The sequence below is a fragment of the Bidens hawaiensis genome, unplaced genomic scaffold, assembly GCF_021521415.1.
Source record: "Bidens hawaiensis isolate Kalapana, Puna unplaced genomic scaffold, B.hawaiensis_p1.1 tig00020557_1, whole genome shotgun sequence".
In the NCBI taxonomy this organism is placed as follows: Eukaryota; Viridiplantae; Streptophyta; class Magnoliopsida; order Asterales; family Asteraceae; genus Bidens; species Bidens hawaiensis.
In genome coordinates this window covers 356,610-379,949 of record NW_027493148.1, presented here as the reverse complement: position 1 = coordinate 379,949, position 23,340 = coordinate 356,610, and the positions used below count along the sequence as shown (strand labels likewise).

The following is a 23,340-nucleotide window of genomic DNA, read 5'->3' as shown; positions in this document are numbered from 1 at the left end:
AAAACGTAAGACACAATGGTGAATACGTATAACACAATGACCTAAAACGTAAGACACAATGGTGAATACGTATAACACAATGACCTAAAACGTAAGACACAATGGTGAATACGTATAACACAATGACCTAAAACGTAAGACACAATGGTGAATATATATAACACAATGATTTGAAATGTAAAACACAATGGAAACAACATACTACACAATGAACAAAAAAACACAATGAAAAAAACCCATTAATTTTTTTTATTTTTATATAACAATATGATACTCATATTAAAGATAAAAAAACGCTTATTATTATGGTGAATTTTTTTCTAAAAAATAATGTCGTATGTAAAAATTATGTATATTTTAAAATGATGGGAGAATTGACATGTGTCTTGCATGTGGAGAAAAAAAGCCAACAAAGATGGATTATTACCTTCATGCCAAAACAATTTTTATTTATTAAATTAATATTATCCATTCAAATCTAAGATCAATGGACAAGATTCCTTCTCACCCTTCTCATTTTTGTTATCCTTTGTATTTTAACTTTACCCCACAATTAAATATTACTCTTTATTGTTTCTTTCTACTTAACTCACAACCACTTTCAAATATATTAAAAAATAAATAAAGGATAACCAATGTTTCTTCAAATCTAGTCAAAATTTACTCATCTCTTTAAATATTTTCTCTTCTTCACTCACAACCACTTATCATTCTTTAAAATTTTTTAGAGATTTCACTCACAAAATTTTTTAAAGAAAATGATGAGAATGCTCTAGAAAAAGATACTTTGAATTTAGGTATAATTGAAGTGGGGGAGACACTTGACCCGATCTCAAATCCAAGGTCCAATATCCTGCTTGAATGTTATGTCACCTAGAGTGGAAAACAATATGTTACCCTATTGTACAACTTCATTTGTCTTTTTAGTTTGCAACTAAATTGTAGACTCAAAATAGCAATTTGGTTTCAACTTATAGACTTTATATATTTGGATAAAGGTCACTATTGCTTTTACTCTTTAAATTTCATCAATTTTTAAGTTTATTGTATATCTATACAAATAATGTAGGTCGAATCTAAGTAGAGTATGTATACCTTATGAGTCAAATATATCGAGTTTGAGCTTTTACTAAATTAAAAGAATCAAACTAAATATTTATATGAAACTTTTATATAACAGAACCATTTTATAATAATAGTTTATAAATATTTTTTTCCCATTTGTATAATTTGAAATTCGTACACCATATGAAAGTAATCCAAACCAGAGACAAGTAGAAGATGGCGATGGATAAGGACTTTATCCAATTTATGAGATTCTCATTTTCCTCGTTTATTTTATTTGCACTCATCCATATGGCTACTATTATACGTATTAAATAACCAAAATATCAAATAAATAGTTTGGTATTGTTATCATTATTGGTTTTATTAAGCTGTAAAACATTTGTCGGTGTATCTTAAAGACATCAAAATATTCATTTGCATGTTTATCCAACAATGATCATATATCAACAAGAAACTAGGGACACGTGGCGGACAAGTCACGAGGATACACTTTATCCATCATCTACATACGTGGATTTCTCTTCATCACTCATTAGCTACCTGGAAACAAGCTATGGAGCTAAGCTAGTTACTATCCTAATGAAAGTTGAACAAGCTAATATCAAAATATCAAATTAATAGCACGTGATTAAATTCTTCATTTACATCTTATATATTTAAGTTAATAGTCATCTTGATACCTAAATTATGTATTGGTTTCAGAGTTTATAGGGTCTGTGTATATCTAATGAATTGTGATGAGATAGAAATATTTCAATAATGCTTTTCAACCTCTTTAATCGGATAATCTCTTTAATCAGTAGGTTGTGCTCTTGTAGTTAGATAAGTCTTAAACGAATGTGTAATCCACACCTCCTAACTCGCATCAATATTTATTCATATGCTTCCTTGCTCTTAAGTGTATATACACCAATTAACTAAAATATCTTGCAAACTCACCAACAATTTGTTTCTCTCTTAAAAAATTTGTTTGACACTTAACTAGGCTCGCTTACGCACCCTACCTAACTACACAACATATATACACGTTTTTTTGGTACTCATTACTCCACGACGACTTAAAGAGACGACTTAAGCTCAACCAAAAAAAAGAAAAAAAAAGAAAAAGAATTTAATGTAATGATGATGATATTAATAGCGTGATAGTTACAATAATTGGAAAGAGAAAAAACTAATGAATTTTCTCGCTTATTGTCTACTGTCTAGTGGCAGGAATACTTGGGTTTGAAAACTCATTTGATTCACCTCTCATGTCAATAAAGAATTTGAGCTAGATCTTGGTAGGTTGTCGGTTCGGATTCTGATATGCTTGATATTAAAAAAGAAAAAAATCTAAGGAACTCAAAAGCTGCCAGGAGTCTGACTCACACATATCTCAAATTCTTCTCAATCCTCCTTCCTGCATATATACGAAATATTATATATATATACACACAGAGAGACTCTGTTAGATCACACATACATATATACATACAGACAGAGTGAGAGTGATGGTGGAGCTTCCGAGTCGAATAGGAATCCTTCCGTTCCGGAACAAAGTATTATTACCTGGCGCTATTATTCGGATTCAATGCACTTCTCCTACCAGGTTTTTTATTTCTCATTTATTATTTAACCTTTTTTATTCTTCTTAAATACCTAAATTCATTCGCTTCAGCTAATTAATCTATCTTCATGATTTGAATTTGGCTGATTGGAGTTGAAATTGATCTAATACGTTCAGTTAATTGATGCTGTTAGAATTCGACTGATAGAAGTTGAAAGTGAGATAATAGTTTTAGTTATCTGTTAGTTGAATATTTGAATTCAATTGATTGAAGTTGAAGTTGAAATTGAGATAATATTTTCAGTTGTGTATGTTTTTGTGAGTTGATTGATTGATGTTGATTTATCTGTGATCTGAATTCGATTGACGGAAGTTAAAATTGAGATAATGATTTTACTCATTTGTTATGATTTTGTGATTCAATTAATTGATGTTGTTTTATCCGCGATTTGAATTCGATACACGGAAGTTGAAATTGAGGTGATACTTTTATTTATGCATGATTTTGTGATTAAGCTAATTGATGTTGTTCTATCGTTGATTTGAGTTCGATTAATTGAAGTTGAAATTGAGATTATACGTTCAGTTAATTATGATTGTGTGATTCGATTAATGACACTGCGGTTAATATAGTGTGAAGTTGGTGGAACAAGAGCTGTGGCAGAGAGAGGAGAAAGGACTGATAGGTATTGTGCCGGTTAGAGATGCTGCAGAAACAATGACAGTTGGTTCTGTTGTGACACAAGGTGAATTCATTATCAGTTTTTGTTAATGAAAGTATATTTAGTTAGGGTTTGTTGCTATATTATTACTATTTTTAGAAGGTATAGTTTGATTAGGTTTCCTTTGTAATTATTCTGTTTTACTTCTATAAATAGTAATACAGAACATAACAATATTTGAGAATCAGTGACCTAACAACTGACATTTGGTCCTGTTGGATTTAGGGGCTGATTCAGGTGATAAAGTCTCCAAGAATCAGTCATCAGAATCTAACAAATCTGATGGGAAAAGTCAACAAGACTCCTTATATTGGCATACAAGGTATGTTTTGGCTATTTTATGACTACAGTATATGATGAATTGTCTGATACCATTACGTTTAATGTTGAATTTGATCTTAAGAGGAGTTGCTGCGCGTGCAATACATTTATCAAGAGGAGTTGAGAAACCGAGCGGGAGGGTAACATACGTAGTTGTTCTAGAAGGTTTGAGCAGGTTTAATGTTCAGGAGCTCAACACAAGAGTCACATACACTACTGCGAGAATTTCCCCTATCGATATGACAAAATCCGGTACTGTATACAATCACACATTATTTAATTTTGGAATTTCATGCAGGCTTTAAGCGTTTAAGTTTACATCATTGGTAATTGTGGATTTAAGTTTCAAATTAAGCATGAAAATGGTTTGTGAACAGTTTTCTAATCTTGATTAAAGATGGAGCAAATAGAACAAGATGCAGACTACATAGCCTTGTCTCGTCAGTTCAAACTAACTGCCATGGAGCTTATAACTATTCTTGAGCAGGTATGAGTAATAAATGGTATTTTAATATCTTTTACTTTAATAAAAATGTTATAACAATTGTATGACCTTTTGGTTTAGAAACAAAAAACTGGAGGCAGAACTAAAGTTCTTCTTGAAAGTGTTCCTGTGCATAAACTGGCTGATATATTTGTTGCTAGTTTTGAGATTAGCTTTGAAGAGCAACTGTCTATGTTAGATTCTGTTGACTTAAAAGTAAGGCTTTCAAAAGCCACAGAGCTAGTTGAGCGGCATTTACAGGTATGCTAATTTTTATTACCTTATGTAATAAACTAAATAACTGACTAGTAGTTCTATGATGACACGTTTATTACTTGTATCAGTCTATTCGCGTGGCAGAAAAGATTACACAAAAGGTTGAAGGACAGTTGTCTAAATCACAAAAGGAGTATCTTCTACGCCAACAGGTAGTTTTCTTATTAATAACTGGCTTTAGTAGCAAAAGTTATTTTTTTTCTTTTGTTTTCTCTTCCTTGTAATAATTGAATTTAAAACAGATGAGGGCTATAAAAGAAGAGCTCGGTGACAATGATGATGAAGATGATGATGTGGCTGCACTCGAAAGAAAGATGCAAGATGCTGGAATGCCTCCAAATATCTGGATGCATGCACAGAGGGAATTAAGGTAATTGTTTTAATCTTGACAGTTAATAATTTAGGTTCTTATGATGAATTATGTTTTTCTTTCTCAGGAGACTGAAAAGGATGCAACCTCAGCAACCTGGTTATAATAGCTCTCGGGTTTACCTTGAGCTTCTTGCTGATTTGCCATGGCAGACAACCAGTGAAGAAGTTGAGTTAGACCTAAAAGCTGTGAAAGAGCGACTTGACAGTGACCACTATGGCTTAGTCAAAGTTAAACAAAGGATTATTGAATATTTAGCAGTTCGCAAGGTTGACCATCTATCTAAAATTTTTTTTAGTAATACTGCTGATGCTATCATTGGAATGAGAGGTGGAAATTTCGGTCAATTTACTTAAAAAGGTTTAATTTGGGCTGTATTTTATCTCCAAAGGGTCAAACGGATAAACTTTTGAAACTTAGCTAGAATGGAAATGGTCGTTGAATGAGTCGTTCAGGTCACCCAGAGTGTTCTTAAATGCCTAAAACCTCCTAAATCGCGTTACGTTATTATATTTAAATATAGTTACTATAATCTTATTTCATAATTAATATTTTGTACAATCAAGAATTTATATTTAGTAGAATAGGCTTTGCGATTCAAAAGGGGATAGCGGCGCAGCTTGTTGCTCGCTTACCCATTATCCAGATGTAGCTCGGTTTGTGTTATATATAAAAATCATTTTAATGTCGAAAAAAAAATTCAAGAAAATGGACAATTTAAGTTTGATGGATTGGCCCAGTCCAACTAAAGTCGTTTGAACTAGCGTTAAATTATTATCCTTTTTGATCCATTATGAGCCCACCCGTTTTGGCACCTGTGATTGGAAGTAACTAACTTAGTCATCCATTGCAGCTGAAACCAGATGCCAGAAGCCCTGTATTATGCTTTGTGGGTCCGCCAGGTGTTGGGAAAACATCTTTGGCATCATCAATTGCTGCTGCACTAGGTAGAAAGTTCATAAGGATATCCCTCGGTGGTGTGAAGGATGAGGCTGACATTAGAGGGCATAGGAGGACATACATTGGAAGCATGCCAGGGCGCCTTATTGACGGATTAAAGGTTAATTTGAATTTTGAATTGTCATTTTCTTTTTTTCATTTTTAAGCGTTCTTGATGGGTGCATATTGTTATATTATCTAACTAGCCATCTTTCTTCCAAGCATACTGTTTTAACCTTGCAATTGTTTTGACCTTTAGAAAGTAGCTGTCTGCAATCCCGTTATGTTGCTGGATGAGATTGATAAGACGGGATCTGATGTTCGCGGTGACCCTGCATCGGCGCTGCTTGAGGTTCTTGACCCTGAACAAAACAAAACATTCAGTGATCAGTATCCTTAAATAGGGATTCTTATAGCAAATGTTGTCAGTGCTTGTGTTATTGTGTTACATGAATAATGGGATTCCTTTTGGCTTGACTGATTTGTTTGCAGATGTGACAAAATGAGCTGTGGATCAAATCGGTTGCAGCCAAAATGGGCCTTTTGGCACGGGTCAAGTTGTGTTCACTCAACACACTTGATAAAAAGTTACATAATATAAATAATGCTTTCAAATAGTTATAACAATCCATTTCCATACAGAATTCCTTAATTATACTTCAAAGCTATTTAAATGTTCCGTTTGATCTATCAAAAGTGATATTTGTGGCCACTGCAAATAGGGCACAACCGATTCCTCCACCACTCTTAGACAGAATGGAAGTCATTGAGCTTCCAGGGTATACATCTGAAGAGAAACTTAGAATCGCAATGCGCCATTTAATCCCACGAGTACTCAGTCAGCACGGATTGAATTCCGATTTCCTTCAATTTCCCGAGGTATGCAGTTATTTAAATTTTCTTTTTTTATTCAGTTAAGAGTATATATATTCATGCAATTTTTTGTAGGCAATGGTGAAACTTGTTATTGAGCAGTACACTAGAGAAGCTGGTGTAAGGAACCTGGAGAGAAAGCTAGCAGCTTTAGCTCGTGCTGCAGCGGTAGCAGTGGCGGAGCAGGAGCATAACAGTCTTCCACTTAACCACCCGATCTCTTCACCGTTGTTGGAGAGCAGAATCTCTGCTGAGGGCGGAGGGGGTGAAGTAGAGATGGAAGTCATACCAATGGGTGTCAACAATCATGAAATTTCAAATGTGTTCAGGATCATGTCTCCGTTGATTGTTGATCAAGAAATGCTGGAAAAAGTTCTAGGAGTAAGTTCAAAAATTAGCCGTCTAAACCCGTTACCTATTTTGACATATTTTAATCTATACACTTGGTTTTTTAATATGAATGCAGCCTCCAAAGTATGATGATAAAGAAGCTGCAGAGAGGGTTGTGACACCCGGGGTTTCGGTTGGTCTTGTTTGGACCGCGTTTGGTGGAGAAGTCCAGTTTGTGGAGGCTACAGCAACACCAGGAAAGGGGACCGACACCTCACTGGACAATTGGGTGATGTCATCAAAGAGTCAGCCCAGATAGCACTCACATGGGTATGTTATCTTTGTTATTTTCATTAATATGTGGGTCCCGGAAAGGGTTTAGTTAACTTTGGAATTTGAACATTGCAGGTTAGAGCAAGGGCAAGTGAGCTTAATTTGGCAACTGCAGAAGAGAGTAACCTTCTAGAAGGAAGGGATGTTCATATACATTTTCCAGCCGGGGCGGTGCCGAAAGATGGACCGTCAGCGGGTGTGACACTTGTCACCTCACTTGTTTCTCTTTTCAGCCGCAGACTGGTCAGATCAGATACAGCAATGACAGGAGAGATGACATTGCGCGGTTTAGTTTTACCCGTAGGGGGTATCAAAGATAAGGTTAGTTTTACTTGCTTTGACCCATTACCAACCAGCCCGTTTTTTCACATTTATATAAGCGAGTCGATTCTGGTTTTGCTGTTTTTTAACAGGTGTTGGCTGCACACCGGTATGGGCTTAAGAGAGTTATTCTGCCGGAAAGAAATTTGAAAGATTTGGCAGAAGTGCCTTCAGCAGTTCTTGCAAGCCTTGAGGTAAATAAGTAACTACAGATAAATATTTTGATTTTTTTTTATAAAGAATCTGCTCTTTAATCTTCTTACGGATTCCAGTCAAACAACGTGCTAAACATGCACATTTTAACTATTTAAACCACTTCAACCACTCTGTTGCACACTTGGGATATTACGGTTTGACTTATGAGGTCAAACAGAGTGCGATGATGCTTTGAAAAGTCAGTCACTGTGTTAACGAGTAATTATGTAAATGGTTTGACTACTTAAGGCTATCTATTTATTATAAACTCGATACTGGTGCAGTTTGACTTCCGAAGTCGAAGATAATGGTATCTGAATTGTTTTTGACATGTACAGATACTGCTTGCCAAGAGAATGGAGGATGTGCTTGAACAAGCTTTTGAAGGCGGATGCCCCTTGAAACCTCATTCGAAGTTGTAAAAACTTGATCTAACATTGAACATTGAGCAAGCAAATATGTTTATCGGACTCATCAACTGCTAGACATGGAAGCAGTGGGTCCCACGTATCGATTATTAATTATTCTTCACGTTTTCTTTTTTTGTAAAATGTATCATTTCCTTAAATGTGTAACATTATTCTTTTGCTGTAAAATGTATCATCTCCTTGATATGTAACAATAATTTTACTTTTTAATCAGAGTGTTCAAAAAGGATTAAAAGAATACAAGTGATGACGCTCTAATTTCTCATAGCAACAACGACCACTGTACCTAGTAAATTTCACAAACAATGAAAGCTATCGGTAGATATCATGTGAGTAGGATGTATGCAAAACTTACCTCTATCCATGGACAGCGAGCAAGACCCCTAGCTCCAGAAGAAACAGCGTAATTTATACATATATACATAAACACAGGAAGATAAATAACATTCAAACTCTACATATCTAATTCCCTAATTACGACACAAATGTATCATCCTCCACAAATAAACTTGTCACATTTGGTTCACATTCAACTACTAAATTATGTTTAATCACTTAAAACAAATTCCACTGGCGATACTATCAAAACCTCATAAATATGCATGTAAATAAGGATAAACTTTTTATCAATAGGTTCCAATAACTTCTAATGTAAAAGAAAATGATGCCTTTGATTTTGCCAAATATACTAATTTCTTACATCCAAAAACGAAGACTACACTTTGAAACAGTACTGAACAAAACCAAAACATATCCAAACATAATTTCGCAAAGCATAGATTTCCAGTCACAAATGATGGTATAAAATAACACAATTCATATGTATAAACCAAATCCACACCTCTTAAACCTCTCTACACAAATCATTTATTTAAAACTCCATTTAATACTAGACTCCACACTCCCTAATAACAATTATATATAGCCCGAAAGCATATCCCTGCACGACATCACTTTGCTTCATGTTTCCTCTTCCAACAACAAAACTAAATCCATGTATTGCGCCTCCTTACAAATCTCTGATGGGGTTATCAGACAAATCTCAGCCCTTGATTCACCATGTTCGATCTAATCCCATGTCCTCCAAAAAGCCGCTATTTTGATCTTTTCTGTCATATCTTTTAAGGGAAGTAGATAGATATTATAGTGATGAAAATCAAGTTGCTGATTGTATAACCCTTCACAAGATTTAAAGCGTCTCTTAACCCTTGTAGTGGGACCCGTGTCCCTGTTGTGTTTGCTGCTGCTGCTGTTGTTGCTGAGCTGGCATGTTCATCGGTTGGGAGTTGTAATGAGTAAATGGCTGGGAGTATAGAGGATTCATCACACCCTGTATGCAAAAGATATCAATTTAAATTACGACACATTTAGCAACATACTTAAAAATATACAAATAAAAATTCAAAAACGGGACCTGCGTCTGAAGGGAAGAGGTGGGGTCAGCACCGAAGTGGGCTTGTGAGGAATCATCTTGTGATGGATCTTTAAATCCGACTTGTGTAAACAAGCCTTGGGAACCATGGCCCATGTAGTCCTGTAACAACACACACATGTTCATACCAGAACCACACTTTGCAACATCTAACCAACCCATAATTAAAAAAACAGCATTATTCAACCGCACAGTAGTTTGCAACATCTAACCAATGGGTGACAATTAGACATTAAAAGTCATTGTACGAACCTGAGACATAAAATCATTTCCAGCACCATAACGAGAAAATCCAGCTTGGGAATTTTGATTCAGGAAGCTACCAGGAAACCCAGCTTGGGTGGCCGGAGTAACATAGTCCACACCATAACCGCCTTGAGAAGCCTGGAACAAAAATCACCAATCATTATATTCATAAACTTGTTTGTCAACTTAAAGAGAAAAGTATATAACTTAGCCTTTGATAACACTTACCTGTGTGGAAAGATCAGCAATGTTATATGGAACATGTGATCCTTGGCTTTTAAAATCATCACCCAAGAAATCCTGCTTTGTCAATGTAAAACAAGATTAGTGCATTACAAAAATATGTTCGACCTGTTTGACCCACCCATTTTGCCACCTATAAATGTGAACATGTGGAAGTCATCTTTCAATTTATAATAATACCTGTGACATGCCACCAACAGAAAACCCATCACGAAAAGCCTGACTCGGGCCTTGAGTCATCTGTTACAGGCAACAGAAGTTTCAAAGAACAAATCCACAAATCTAGAGAAGTCAAAAGGACAAAAAGGTAAAAGTACCAACATTAGAAACATAACCAGGCTGAGATAATGGACCGCCAGGTGACGGCTGGCTATTTGGATTTTCCATAGGGAAGTTAAAACTAGAACCCATCCCTGCACCTATTGGTTGCTGTGAGCCTTGTTGGTGAGGAATATGACCCGCATTCCCCCTGCCGCCACCAAAACCGCGGTTTCCTGGTGGTGGAACATGAGGAACACCACCAAAGGGACTGTGTATCGCACCACGAGTTGGAATAGCATAAGGCTGTGGACCACCATGATAAGATGGAATAGGAACACGTGGCATTGGATATCCAGCAGGATGCAGACCAGGTTTATGAGCCCCATTAGGTGGGCCAGGTGGCATGTACGAACCTGTAAATGATCCAGAAGAAAACATTGTAACAATACGCAAAAATAAATTAATATTTAAAAATCAATTGTTTGGAAATTTAAAATACCTCTAGAACGACTGTTTCTTCTATCAGCACCAGGGTTTGTTGATCCAAAGGTGTCGTTAGGTACAATACCGGGCCCGCCACCAAAGAAAAACCTTCGGTCATTGTACATCTACATCAAAACGAACCACAAACATTTGTCAACTTTCCTTGACTGTATTCTAGAAAATAATATAAATAATAATAATACCTTTTTTGGCTTCTGAAATTGAACCATACTTTGCTTCAAGTTGTTCAAAGGTCCTTCCACTAAACACTCATGCTCCTATTAAAAACATAAAAAAGAGATATATATACGACATGTAAACAAAATATATATTATACATGATATACCTTATAGTGTGTAAGTAACCCATTCCACAACGGTTGTTTGCTAAGAACTTTAGGGTTACCAAGAATAACAATACCATAACGAGCACGAGTAAGTGCAACATTAAGCCTGCGTGGATCATTTAAAAATCCAATACCCTAACCAAACAAACACAAATCATCTAGTTAAACATAATGTAACCATGTAATATTTACAGTATACAACATCATGTAGTAACTAGTAACCAACCTGATGTTCATTACTTCTCACACATGACAAAATAATGTAATCCTTTTCCCTCCCTTGGAACGAATCCACACTCGCAACCTGAAAAGAACTACTTAAAAAATCTGATGTTCACTACTGCTTTAAAAAATAAACAGAATGTGAATTTACCTCAATGTCCTTGTAAAGTTGCTGTCTAAGTGCACCATTTCTTGACATGTAGTTAACGATGTATGCACGTTGGCCTTCATACGGTGTTATAACCCCAATCTACATAACATTCAAAATAATATATAACTTATTATGCTGTAAATCCCAGAAAATCAAAGAAAAATATGGTCATATATACCTGACTCGGAACTACACCACTTCTTAAGAAAGTGGTCACTATTTTTTCAACATTTGCAGCCTCGGTCCTGTTAAGATACGATGTCCCGCTAGCACTAATTTCTTCTTGTCCCATCTACAATAAAAGATTATATACGCTTATTTTTTATGCAACTCTAGCCTATCATTATGTTAATAAAAGAATTGATTAAATGGACACACCTGAACATAAAAGAACATAGGACGGTTTGGCACGGGCCAAGGGAAGTCAATGCCAGTTGACTGCCTTTCGTTTATTGTCACTCCATTTTGGAGTGTCCCTTCATAGAAGTTATTAGACGGGAATTCTGAGAGTGACGGATGCATACGATATTGTACTTGTAATCTAATAGGTTTTACACCAAGTAGCACAAGTCGCTCAAATAAAGACTGAGCTAACCCAGCGCGTGCTGCTTTCTTGCACATAATGACCGGACCAAGTTGACAATGGTCACCAACAAGAACAACCTAGCACAAACAACACCAATTACAACATAATAACATACAACCACCAAAAATAGCTTCATTGTATAAAATCTATTTACCTGTTTTGCTCCGAGAACAAGGGGAATAAGACACTCAGGCTCAGTTGATTGAGTGGATTCGTCAATTAGCACCTACATAAAGTTTTAAAAAAACTTGTAATTATAAAAGAAAATAATCTTAAAAGTTAAATAAATGCATAGTTATCATGGGTTCACAAGTCAACCTGACGAAATCTAAAATTTGCTAACCGAGGATCTCCAGCTCCGACACATGTGCAGCAGATGACATCAGCACTTTGAGAAATCTCCCGTTCTGTAGCCCGTTTTAGTGCTTTATATTTCTTTTCATCACTGCTTGATAACTCCCCTGTATAATTTAGAAGGTTACAAAAAGAAATGCAATGAGCATATTACTTGCCCATATATAGCAAATATGAAATAAGATATCGGTTGATCCTTACCTTGTTCATCTTTCAACTGTTGCAGCTTGTGAAGTTCACTCTTTTCAGATGTATCAAGATGTCGAACCTTAATAAATAAAAACAAATTCAAGCTGTTAAAAAAACAAGAAGCATCCAAAGGTAATAATGTTAAAAAACAAGAAGCATGCAAAGGTAATAAATGTATATAATTTGAAGCATTATCAAACAAACAAACCTGATAATGAAGTGTCAAGTGCTCAACAGGTGAACTTACGGCTTCCCTTGATTTTGCACACAGCCTTACAACCTGATTATACATGATTATACATACTGAGTATTAACAATAAGATATCAAAAACCAAAATATAAGTGACTTAAGTTATACCTTTAAGCCAGTGGCGCTTATCTTTTCTGCAAGTTGGTCTACAGCGACATTGCTCGGAGCACATACCAAAACCTATATTTAAGTTGAGTAATCGTTATCACAGTCATCAACATCAAAATATCACCATACAATATCATTATCCAAGGATTAATACCTGTCCTTGACCTTGTTTAGCCATATGATAAACAAGTGCAGCAGAAGTAACTGTTTTACCAGTACCAGGTGGCCCTTGAATCAAACTTATTGGCCTCTGAAGAACACTTTTTACAGCAAAAACCTACCAATAATGCAGCAAACCATAAATTATAGACACATAACAAAATTAGTATATACATGTGTTTGCGTGCAATAAAGAAAGCATACTTGTGATGCATTCAGCTCTGGAAGACCAGGTGCACCAAAACGACGAGGCAATGCATTGCGAACCATTTGCATCTCAACCTCATGGCCTAACAGATGATGGTATATATATCTGCATAAAATATTTTCAAATTAGAAATACTCAAAATGACTCATTAAATGCACGCAAAAGTTCACATGTAACCCAATGATATGTAAGTTATAACCTACCCACTGACACTTGTCTCATCAACAGCAAAATTTTTCATAGCCCCTTGCATCCGGTCAAAACTTGTGCTTTTCCACACAAAGTCAACACTAAAACCATGATTCAAGTCAACAGGAACGCCCTGTATATAAAACCATAATAAGTCAGCGTTACCAACAAAAACAATTATAACACATCACAGGTCATGACATAATAATGATAATATATAACTAACTACCTGACTTGCACGAAGCTCGAGTGCTACCTCCTCTTGTGCCGTTAGCTTAATCTGAAACACAAAAAGTACCCATAAGTTCTCACAGAAAATGCACACCAAATGTCCAACTAATTGCCATCAGGCACATACCACATGTCCAACTGATTGCCAGGCTGGGTGTGCGGGGTCCCCAGAGTATCGAAGTCTCAATTCATCACCAGGTACAAGACGTAACTCGTTGTCTTCCTACAATTTTAACAATACTTAGATTTATATCAAACTGAATATAAGCTAATAAAATTTAACAGAAACATAAACTAACTATGTGATTGGGAATGAAGAGAATGGCGCACCTTTGGAAAAACAAAATACGCAACACGTTTCTTGTTGAGACCAATATCCCACCGAATCGTGAGATTGTCTTTACTTTGGGACTCTTTCATCATCTGTGAAGCAAAATATCAAGCATTTCAAAACTCGTTAACAAAGTTGTACCGTAATAAAACCTATTAAAAGTACAGCTTACTTTATCATAATCGGCTTCAAGCTTGATAAGCGGGGCAAAAACATTTTGATACTGCAAATTAAAAGCAAAACATACACCATTACTGTTTGATCATTAACTCTTACGAATGCTTTATATTGTTTTTTGAAAGCATTTTCATGATTCAAGTAAACCAGCTAAAGAAATGAGAACCTGATAAGCATCTTCATACTTTATGGCTACAGGCTGAGGCTCATCATCTACACCGGGCTTCTCAAGATCTTCCAAAGTTGCATCAGGGTTTGTCTTCCACAGTTCTTCAACCTTGTTGATTTGCTGAGCACTGATCTGGCGGGCCCGCAGCTGCTCTGTTTCAGATGGAACCTACATAAATGACCAAACATACTTATCAATCCTTGGTTCTAAACTATGTATTTCCATTATATAAACACAAACATATAAATTAAACAAATATTAAATTGGTAACCTTAACAAGCCACTGCAAGAAACACCTGTCATCAATAAGTGGACACCATTGACTTAGGTCCCAATTCATGTCTTTCAAGGAATTCAGATTAAGGCACGGTTCCCTACAAAGAAGCACAACTACACTCTCTGTCTTGGCTGAAATAAATCCCAGAATGAAAACATTCCGACATCCACAATTGTAACACTCGAGAATCGTCTCTCCCAACGGACTGTCTTTATGAAGACACACTTCTTTGTGTTTAGCTCGAACCTGCAACCCAAACATATAGATCAATACCAACTCAAAAGCACATTGAGTAGTCAAAGTTTGTGCATTTATAAAAAGTCTTGTAACATATTACATATTTACATTGAATAAAAGAACAAATCAATAGGATACATAACGAAAATAATGAAACACCTATATTTAAGGATTACAAAATTATTAACAATGTCAAAACCATAATATGCATCAACTTAGACTATCAAAAACACATTGAGCAGTGACAATGACAATTTGTTAGAATAGGAAGTCTGTAACAGATTATATTGCATACAGAAACAAATCAACTTATGCATGATCAAAGTTAAAAAAGCACATTGAGTGGTGACAATTTGTTATATAGGAAATCTGCAACAGATTATATTGCACACAGCCATGCAGGACCGGATCAAATTATGCATCAAAGTTAAAAAAGCACATTAAGCAATGACAGTTTGTTATATACGAGATGTGTAATAGATTATATTGCATACAAGAAACTAATCAATTTACCTATCAAAATTAAAGATATACAGTGAGCAGCGACAATTTGTTAAATAAGAAGTCTGTAACAAATTATATTTGCCTACAAGAACAAATTAATTGATGCATCAAAGTTAAAAAAAAACATTAAGCAGAAACAATATGTTAAACAGCAATTATGTAATAAATTACATTGCATACAGGAAAAAATCAATTTACGCATCAAAGCTAAAAAACACATTAATCAGTGACAATTATGTAACATATTATACTGCATACAGATGCAGCAATACAAAAATCAATTTATGCATCAAAGTTATAAAGCAAATTGAGCAGTGACAGTTTGTTAACTAGGAATTCTGTAAAATATTATACTGCATACAGATACAGCGATATAAGAACAAATCAATGTATTCATCAAAGTTAAAAAAACACATCAACCCATGACTATCTGCTAAACAGGAATTCTATAACAATTTACATTACATACAATAACAAATCAATCTATGCATCAAAGCTAAAAAGCACATTAAGCAACAATATACAGTAACAATTCAATAATATAAAATTTACCAGATGATTAACAATGTGAGAACCCGAGGTATTCCCTCTCGAATTACAAAACCACTTCCTGCACGACGGCACATTACACCTCACCACACACGCCGGATTCTGCACGCCGCAATACCGACACGCGTGCTCCATAAAATCCCCCTTCGAGTACTCGTAACCGTCATCGTCTCCCGTCTCCTCGAAATTCAATCCGCTCATCCCCGCAGCTAGGGCATCAACCGCCGACGCCTGATTATTATTATTCATGTTATTATTATTGTTTCCTCTAGCGGCTTTGGCGGAAACAGGAGAGGCGTTGGTATCGGAATGATGATCGACGACGGCGTTAGTGTTGTCGACGGAGATGGAGTCTAAGGGCGTAGGCCAAACGGAAGATAACGGTGAGGATCTAACGGCGTTAGGCTGTGAAAGCTCGTGAAACTCTGGGTAATTGAAATCGTCATCGTCGTCTTGAGTGTTGAATTCGAGAAATGTGTAAGCGTCGTCGTGGCCGGTGTCAGGTTGAGACGCCGTGTCGTAGAGATTGCTTGGTTGTGAATCCATTGAATTGATGGAGTTAGGGTTTGGATGGATGATGAATTAGATTAATAATAATTAGGGTTCTATGGAATAAATGGGGGAATAATAATAATAATAATAATAATAATAATAATTTAAGAGAGACGGGTGATTGGTTTGTTGGTGGTGTGTAGGTGAGTGAGGGCGTGGTGAGTTGACTCGTATGGAGGGTAAAGTTTGCACGTGAGATGCGCGTGACAAGTCAATGGAAAAATGTTTCTATTTGTTCCTTGTCTCCCAAGTTTTTGCGTAGAATGTTCATGAGAATTATTTTTTATTATTAAATAGGTTATAAACCCGTGTATTACACGGGTTTGAAAAATTAAAACTCATAAATTATCTTATTATATTATTATGATTTTCAAGTTATAATAATCATGTAAAAATAACATATCAAAACTCTTAAAAAGTTAAAGAGCTGAAAAATGTAAACAAACTGCTTCTAAATATATTGTTCTGTTAGTTTTAACATATCTTGCTACCGAACTAACAATTGCAAGAGTTTCTATCAGTAAAAAAAATTACCAAATGATACAAATTGAGGATTTAATGATATTAAATTATTAATCATCCATAACCAATAAAAAATAAACTTTCTAACTCATTCCTTAGTTTACAAAATTAGAAGCAAAGAAAGTGCAATGCTAATAAAGTTATATGCATTTTATCATAATTTATTTCGATTTCAAAAATGTCATCTTATTAAACTTTTAATTTTAGATGATCTTGACTCACTTTACTCAATTCCAACGACATACAAGAAACTAAACAGTTATAATGAGTTTTATATTTTTGTGTAAAAGTAAAAAAAAGTGTAAGGAAAACATGTTCCGAACCAAAAGTAATATTTCTCCCGTCTCATTAAAAGTGTCTATAATTTCTTTTTTAGTTTGTCGCATTACAATTGTCCACTTTCAAAATTTATTAGCCAATTTTCAAATTTATCCTTAAACACACACAACTAACAATAATAAACAATATTGATAAACCCAATTTCCAAAGACATCATTTTCATTTTGTAAGCAAAAAAAAGTAATCATTCAATCTACCTTGAACTTTTTATTTTTCAAACCATGACACTTTTAAGGGGACAGAGGGAGTATTTTTCTTAAAATGATTAGTTTCGACTCTAACTTGTAACGACCAAACCGGTTCTTATGCGCTGCGCTTACTGGCACGATCTGCCCGTTTGCCAGCTATAAGAGCACAAGTAGCAAATTTGACCCGTTTACTTAAATGGTCGAAGACAAGTTGAACTTGCCCGAAAAGTTCCAAGTCATACTAAAAGTGGGTATGTTTCAAGTGGAAATTGTTGTGACCCATTATATAAATCAGAGTAAAAAAACTTTTTATTTTTGCAAATGTTTTATTCACAACAAATAATTATCACACTACAAAAAAACCATCATCCCTCCTGTGTATCAAACAATTTTGAGATTCTTGTATAAAATATTGAATGCAAACAAATCATAATAATAAACAACCAACTTAAAAAGAAAAATATTAGTATTTCGAACACTCTGCTCAAGATCTTACTTCTTACAATGATTTTGTATAAAATCGGTTTGCAACACCCATAATTACAACCATTTTCCTATCATTTATAATAGACAAATATCCTTTATGGCCTTAACTTGCAAGATTTGAAAAAAAAAGAGTGTTTAGCCCATAACATACAACACAGTGCCATCACCATCAGGACACTCTCCCAATATGATATGAATTTTGCTTCATGAATATAAATGGATATGAACATATCGCCAAGGAAACGAAACACACCATGACACCACTATATTGTAGGGATCAAAACAACTCATTTTATATGTCAGTCTGACCCAAAACTCTAATTAATGCAAGTTTGTGACAATAAATAAGTACAATGAATTTCACTATTAGTTAATATATGATAAACAAAAATGCACATAATTATTATATCTGAAAGGAAGAGTACTGATATGCACTGTTATCAATCTACTATTATCCTTGAGTGGAACTATGTCAATTTAGCAAAAGTTGTCAATAAATATAAGAAGGTTTTTTATATATAATTAATAGTAAAAGAATATCAAATGAGATGAACCATTTTCGTATTATTCAGAGTAAAGACGAATTGTGGCACTTTTTGAATCGGTCACTAATAAACTAAAAACATACAACACAAATTTACACACACTAAAATGAATTTCAAAAATTCTACATACATTCTTTATTTCTAACTTTTTTATTTTATATACTACTATAAAATTTTATAGATTAATCACTAATATGGAATGTTTAAAATATTCATTAATTGTTTTAATTAGACAATTATGACTTATGACTTTCAAAGTTGAATAATATTGGCAAAAAAATGGGACGATTAAGTGCCATGTGATACAACAATGATTTTTGTTTATTATAATAGTAGATAAATAACTAGTGTTTTTCCTGGCGAGTTGTGCCGGGAAGGTAGGTAAAGCACTGGCAGTGGTAAAACACAAGTGTTGACACGGTAAGTCGACGTGAATTCAGTTGGTTTTAGTTACGTGCGTTATTGCGTCAGACCAATGGCATGGCGTCGATCGGTAAAACTCGATCATTTGAAAAATCTGACCGTTATTGATCCCGGGTGTTGAGGCAGTTGAGTCTACGTGAATTCAGTCGGCTTCCGTCATGTTCGTTACGGTACTGGACTTAAAAAAACAAAAATCAGCGCTTGGTCAAATTTCGTTATGGTACTAGAACTAAAACAAAACGATGTGGATCTACGCGAATTCGATCGGTTTCCGTCACGTTCGGCATGGTATCGTAACTAGAACAAAATAATAAAAAAAATAACAAAAACAAAATTCACATTTGGTAAGTTTTTATTACGTTTATTACGGCCGAAACAAAAATAAAATAAGAAAGAAAAATACTACTAATAGGGTGCCGCAAAGTGGCCTAATTGGGGCTTTACGTCACCAAACTTGTTAATAATAACAATAATAATAATAATAATAAAATACAATGAAACAAAAACTCTCGATTAGGAAACAATAATAATAATAATAATAATAATAATAATAATAATAATAATAATAATAAACGAGGACATAATACAATGAAAAAAATAAACAGTGTCAAGCTCGTTAAACTTAGAAAATAAGGCATATTCAAATTAGGAAACACAAACTTTCGATTTGTTTTTAATACTCCCAACTTTCACCAATTGGTTAATATCACTCCTAACTTTCGATTTGTTATATGTCACTCTCAAATTTCACTCTATTTGTTTTTGTCACTCTTTTGTTAACAGATAATTAACGTCGTTAGTGGAGATGCTGACATGGCATATTTTTTTATTACGTGACAAGCTTATGTGTAATTCTTTTTAAATTTCTAAATTCCAAAAATCCAACTAGCCATATTCTACAATTCTACCCCACTCTCACCCTAATAAACAATCACACCACCACCAGCTCTACGATTTGAACCACCGCCACCATCTAAACGACCTCCACCACCTCCACCTGAACCACCGCCACCATCTATTTATTTTCACCATCTCTCTTGATACACTATCTAGGTTGGAGGAAGTGTGTGTGTGTGTGGTGGGAGCAGGCAGTGAGATGGCCATGGAATAGGGTTTTAAGAAGAATAGGTTAGTCAGGCAAATCATCGTCATTGTCGACATCCACAAAGATTCGCAACCTGAACAACCCCTATTACCTTGTTGCTCTTTATATTTATTCTCCTTCCCCCTGTTTTTCCAAGCACCACATAATTTGTAGAGATTTTGATTTTTTCTTCATTCAGGAAATTAGGGTTTGATTTGGGATTTGGGAAATTGGGGTTGTAATTGCTAGAGATGGTGGCTATGGTGAAGAAAGGTGGGTAATTGCGGTGGTAGTTGGAGATGCGAAATCTGGCCCAAGAACACTAGTTCAGGTGAGGTGATGCGATGGTGAATGGCAAGGAATAAGTACGGAGATAACTTGGGAAAGAAGATTGTAGAATTTAGCCTTTTTGCACGAGTGTAGATGGTGGTGCTGCAATGGTTGTTTTACTAGTGGTGGTTGAAGGAAATGGGTGGGTGGGTGGGTGGTGGGGGTGGAGATTGAGGTGGATAGGTGGGTGGTGATGGTTGTTAGGGTCTTATGGATCTGGAAGAAGAAGAGGTGATGAAAAAAAAGAAAGAAAGAAATCCATGATGACGATTCAGTTAAGCCACGTAAGCTGACACATAAGCAGAGTAAAAGCCACGTCAGCGTCTCAGTTAACGTCGTTAGCCTAAACTTAACGAGGGAGTGATAAAAACAAATAGGTTAAAAGTTGGGAGTAGTGGGAGACAAATTGAAAGTTGAGAGTGTTATCTACCAATGAGAGAAAGTTGTGAGTATTATAAACCAATGCTCCTAATTTTTGAAATTCTAATTATAATAAATTATATATATTATATATTTTACAACTTTCGGATCACTCAGTATTTCACTCTTCCTTTTATTAGGCTTTATTTTGTTGTACATTTAGCTGAGTTTGTTGTACAATTTTCATTACTTTTGTTGCAATACACGTGTTTTTAGTTGGATCACACGTGTTATCTGTTCAGACACGTACACATGCTTTTCTTTCTTTACCTCAACCCACCACTTCTACTCTCACTCTCTCTCTCTTCCTTCGTCCTCGAAGCCATCTCCCAGATGGGTTTTGATTTAGTGATCTCATCCTTTCTACGAGAGGCGGAGAGATATTTGTCGGTTATGAAATTGATGGCTGAGATGGTTACAGGGTGCGGCGGCAGAGTATGATGATGTCAGAGGTCTTTGTGGCTGTGAATGTTGATAATCGTATTGTTCAGTAAGCAATTGATCGAACCACTTTTGATTGTCGATTTAAGGTTTCGTGGTTGTGCGACGGTGGTCATCACCGCCTGTGTTTGTTTCGTTGGTTTGACCATAGCCAGCTGTTCACCACTGCTCTTGAGGGTTTATAAAACCCACCATCGGTGACATGTACGTGGTTGTTTATTTGTTATCTTGCTTTGCCCGCCGGCGATTTACGACCGTCTATGGCGGCCACAAAGCTTCAACGGTTACGGTTACGACCTTGATTTCTATTGTTTCTGAGAACGAGCTTGATATCTGTTGTTACCGGGTTTCGTATCGGAATAGTGTGGTGTTCGCGGTTGTTAGAAAGTCATGCTGTTGTCAGCGGTCATTTCTGGTCGTCTATGGCGGCTAGGCTACAGCAGTTATGACTTCGATTTCTGTAGTGACGTGGTGGTGGTTGCGGTCTGGCGTTTATGTTGTTCGTTACAGTGGGATTTCGTTGAACCTACAACTGAATTCTAAAACCACCTTTGTGTATGTTGTTTGCACAAAATTACCTTTGTGTATGTTTGTTACTATTTTGTTCATTACCTTTTTCTGCTTTACTGTAACGAACCTTGAATGGTGTTCCAAGACAATCACTCGATACAAAAACATCATGTTCGACAAATTAAAATTGCAATAAGTGATTGATATGTGAATGAAGAGTTTAAAGAGTTACTGTACATGTTTTCTTACAATAAATTATTATATGCTTGCAATGTGATCATAATTACATTATGTAACAAAGGAAATAAGGTCTGCCCATTCTTCTAATTCCAACACTACAACCCTCCTAGATGCTTTTAAAGGTGTTGAAGGTTAATTCTTAGCATAAACATGTTTCTTAAATATGATTTTAGACTTGCACTTGAAGTTGGAGATTGATGGCTTTGATACGACTTATAGAAATGTTTGAAGTTCAAGGAGATAGTTGAAGGTCGAGGAGAGGGAAGTGATGATGACCTATAATATGATGATCTATAAGCCTATTATGTTCATTGTTTTAGTCACCACAGTAAGCTGTTCTATGACTTTGTTTGTGTTCTATGACTTTGTTTGATGGAATTACGGTTTCACGCCCCCCGCAACGCGGGGGTCTTAATACTAGTTTTCATAAATTAATAACTTCAACGCTAAGTCATTTAACTTGGTTATTGAAATTTAGATCACTTCCAAACAGCCTAGTGAGATTTTTCATACCACTCGTATATTTTTCGTATTAATCATTCAGGTCATTAAAGTTGGTATTGCATCAAGTTTTTGATCAATTTGGTTGAAAACGTTGATTTAAAACTCGCTTTTTTGATCAATTTGATCGATTTTTTTGATCAATTTGGTTGAAAACGTTTTCATTATGAGTTTTATCTTGTATTTAGAGAACCACCAAATAATTTCAATATGAAAGTGTTATACGACTCTGACATTATCCAAGTGTCATCAAATATGAATCCCCAACTAGCATATGCCTAAAATCTAAAACAGTATTTGACACTTGTATATTTTATGATACAAACATATTTAAAAAATTATTAGTTAAGTACATTACGGTATTAGAACTAAACGAATAAATTAGATTACACCCAAAATAGCATATGCGCTCGTATAACTTAGTATTTGTTAATTTTGTTATGGTATTAGCATTTCAATAAAGAACCAAGTCAATATTATAAAGGGCAATATTTGTAATTGTAAATTAGTAAAAAACATACATATTATGTGAAATGGTCAAGTTGATACCATAGAAGATTTTGGAAAGATGAGTAATGGATGATGTCGATGATGGTTTTCTTTTCCTAATAATATATTATATCAATAACCAGTTTGGCTAAACACCCAACA

General features: G+C 35.1%; 1 protein-coding gene and 1 pseudogene across 2 annotated transcripts; one reads left to right on the top strand and one right to left on the bottom strand.

Moving 5' to 3' along the window:
- Positions 1–2,486: 2,486 nt before the first annotated feature.
- On the top strand, positions 2,487–8,419 carry LOC143561153 (lon protease homolog 2, peroxisomal-like; annotated as a pseudogene). The gene is made up of 17 exons (XR_013140246.1): positions 2,487–2,656; positions 3,248–3,360; positions 3,562–3,658; positions 3,740–3,909; positions 4,053–4,144; positions 4,223–4,402; positions 4,486–4,569; positions 4,660–4,787; positions 4,855–5,056; positions 5,641–5,847; positions 5,986–6,116; positions 6,392–6,605; positions 6,675–6,980; positions 7,066–7,259; positions 7,338–7,583; positions 7,676–7,777; positions 8,117–8,419. The product of XR_013140246.1 is annotated as a lon protease homolog 2, peroxisomal-like (transcript).
- A 546-nt stretch (positions 8,420–8,965) lies between these two features.
- Positions 8,966–16,694, bottom strand: LOC143561152 (regulator of nonsense transcripts 1 homolog). Its single transcript, XM_077049286.1, has 28 exons — positions 16,112–16,694; positions 14,813–15,064; positions 14,539–14,709; positions 14,368–14,418; positions 14,195–14,287; positions 13,992–14,087; positions 13,863–13,913; positions 13,648–13,766; positions 13,441–13,549; positions 13,232–13,354; positions 13,078–13,149; positions 12,928–12,999; positions 12,732–12,798; positions 12,495–12,637; positions 12,331–12,402; positions 11,969–12,253; positions 11,769–11,882; positions 11,591–11,689; positions 11,444–11,521; positions 11,218–11,352; positions 11,075–11,149; positions 10,888–10,996; positions 10,449–10,801; positions 10,308–10,367; positions 10,113–10,184; positions 9,891–10,022; positions 9,621–9,740; positions 8,966–9,536 (listed from the first exon to the last, which is right to left on the bottom strand). The coding sequence occupies exons 1-28, from the start codon at positions 16,652–16,654 to the stop codon at positions 9,408–9,410; spliced, it is 3,795 nt and encodes a 1,264-aa protein (XP_076905401.1). The 5' UTR covers positions 16,655–16,694; the 3' UTR covers positions 8,966–9,407.
- Between the last annotated feature and the right edge of the window lie 6,646 nt (positions 16,695–23,340).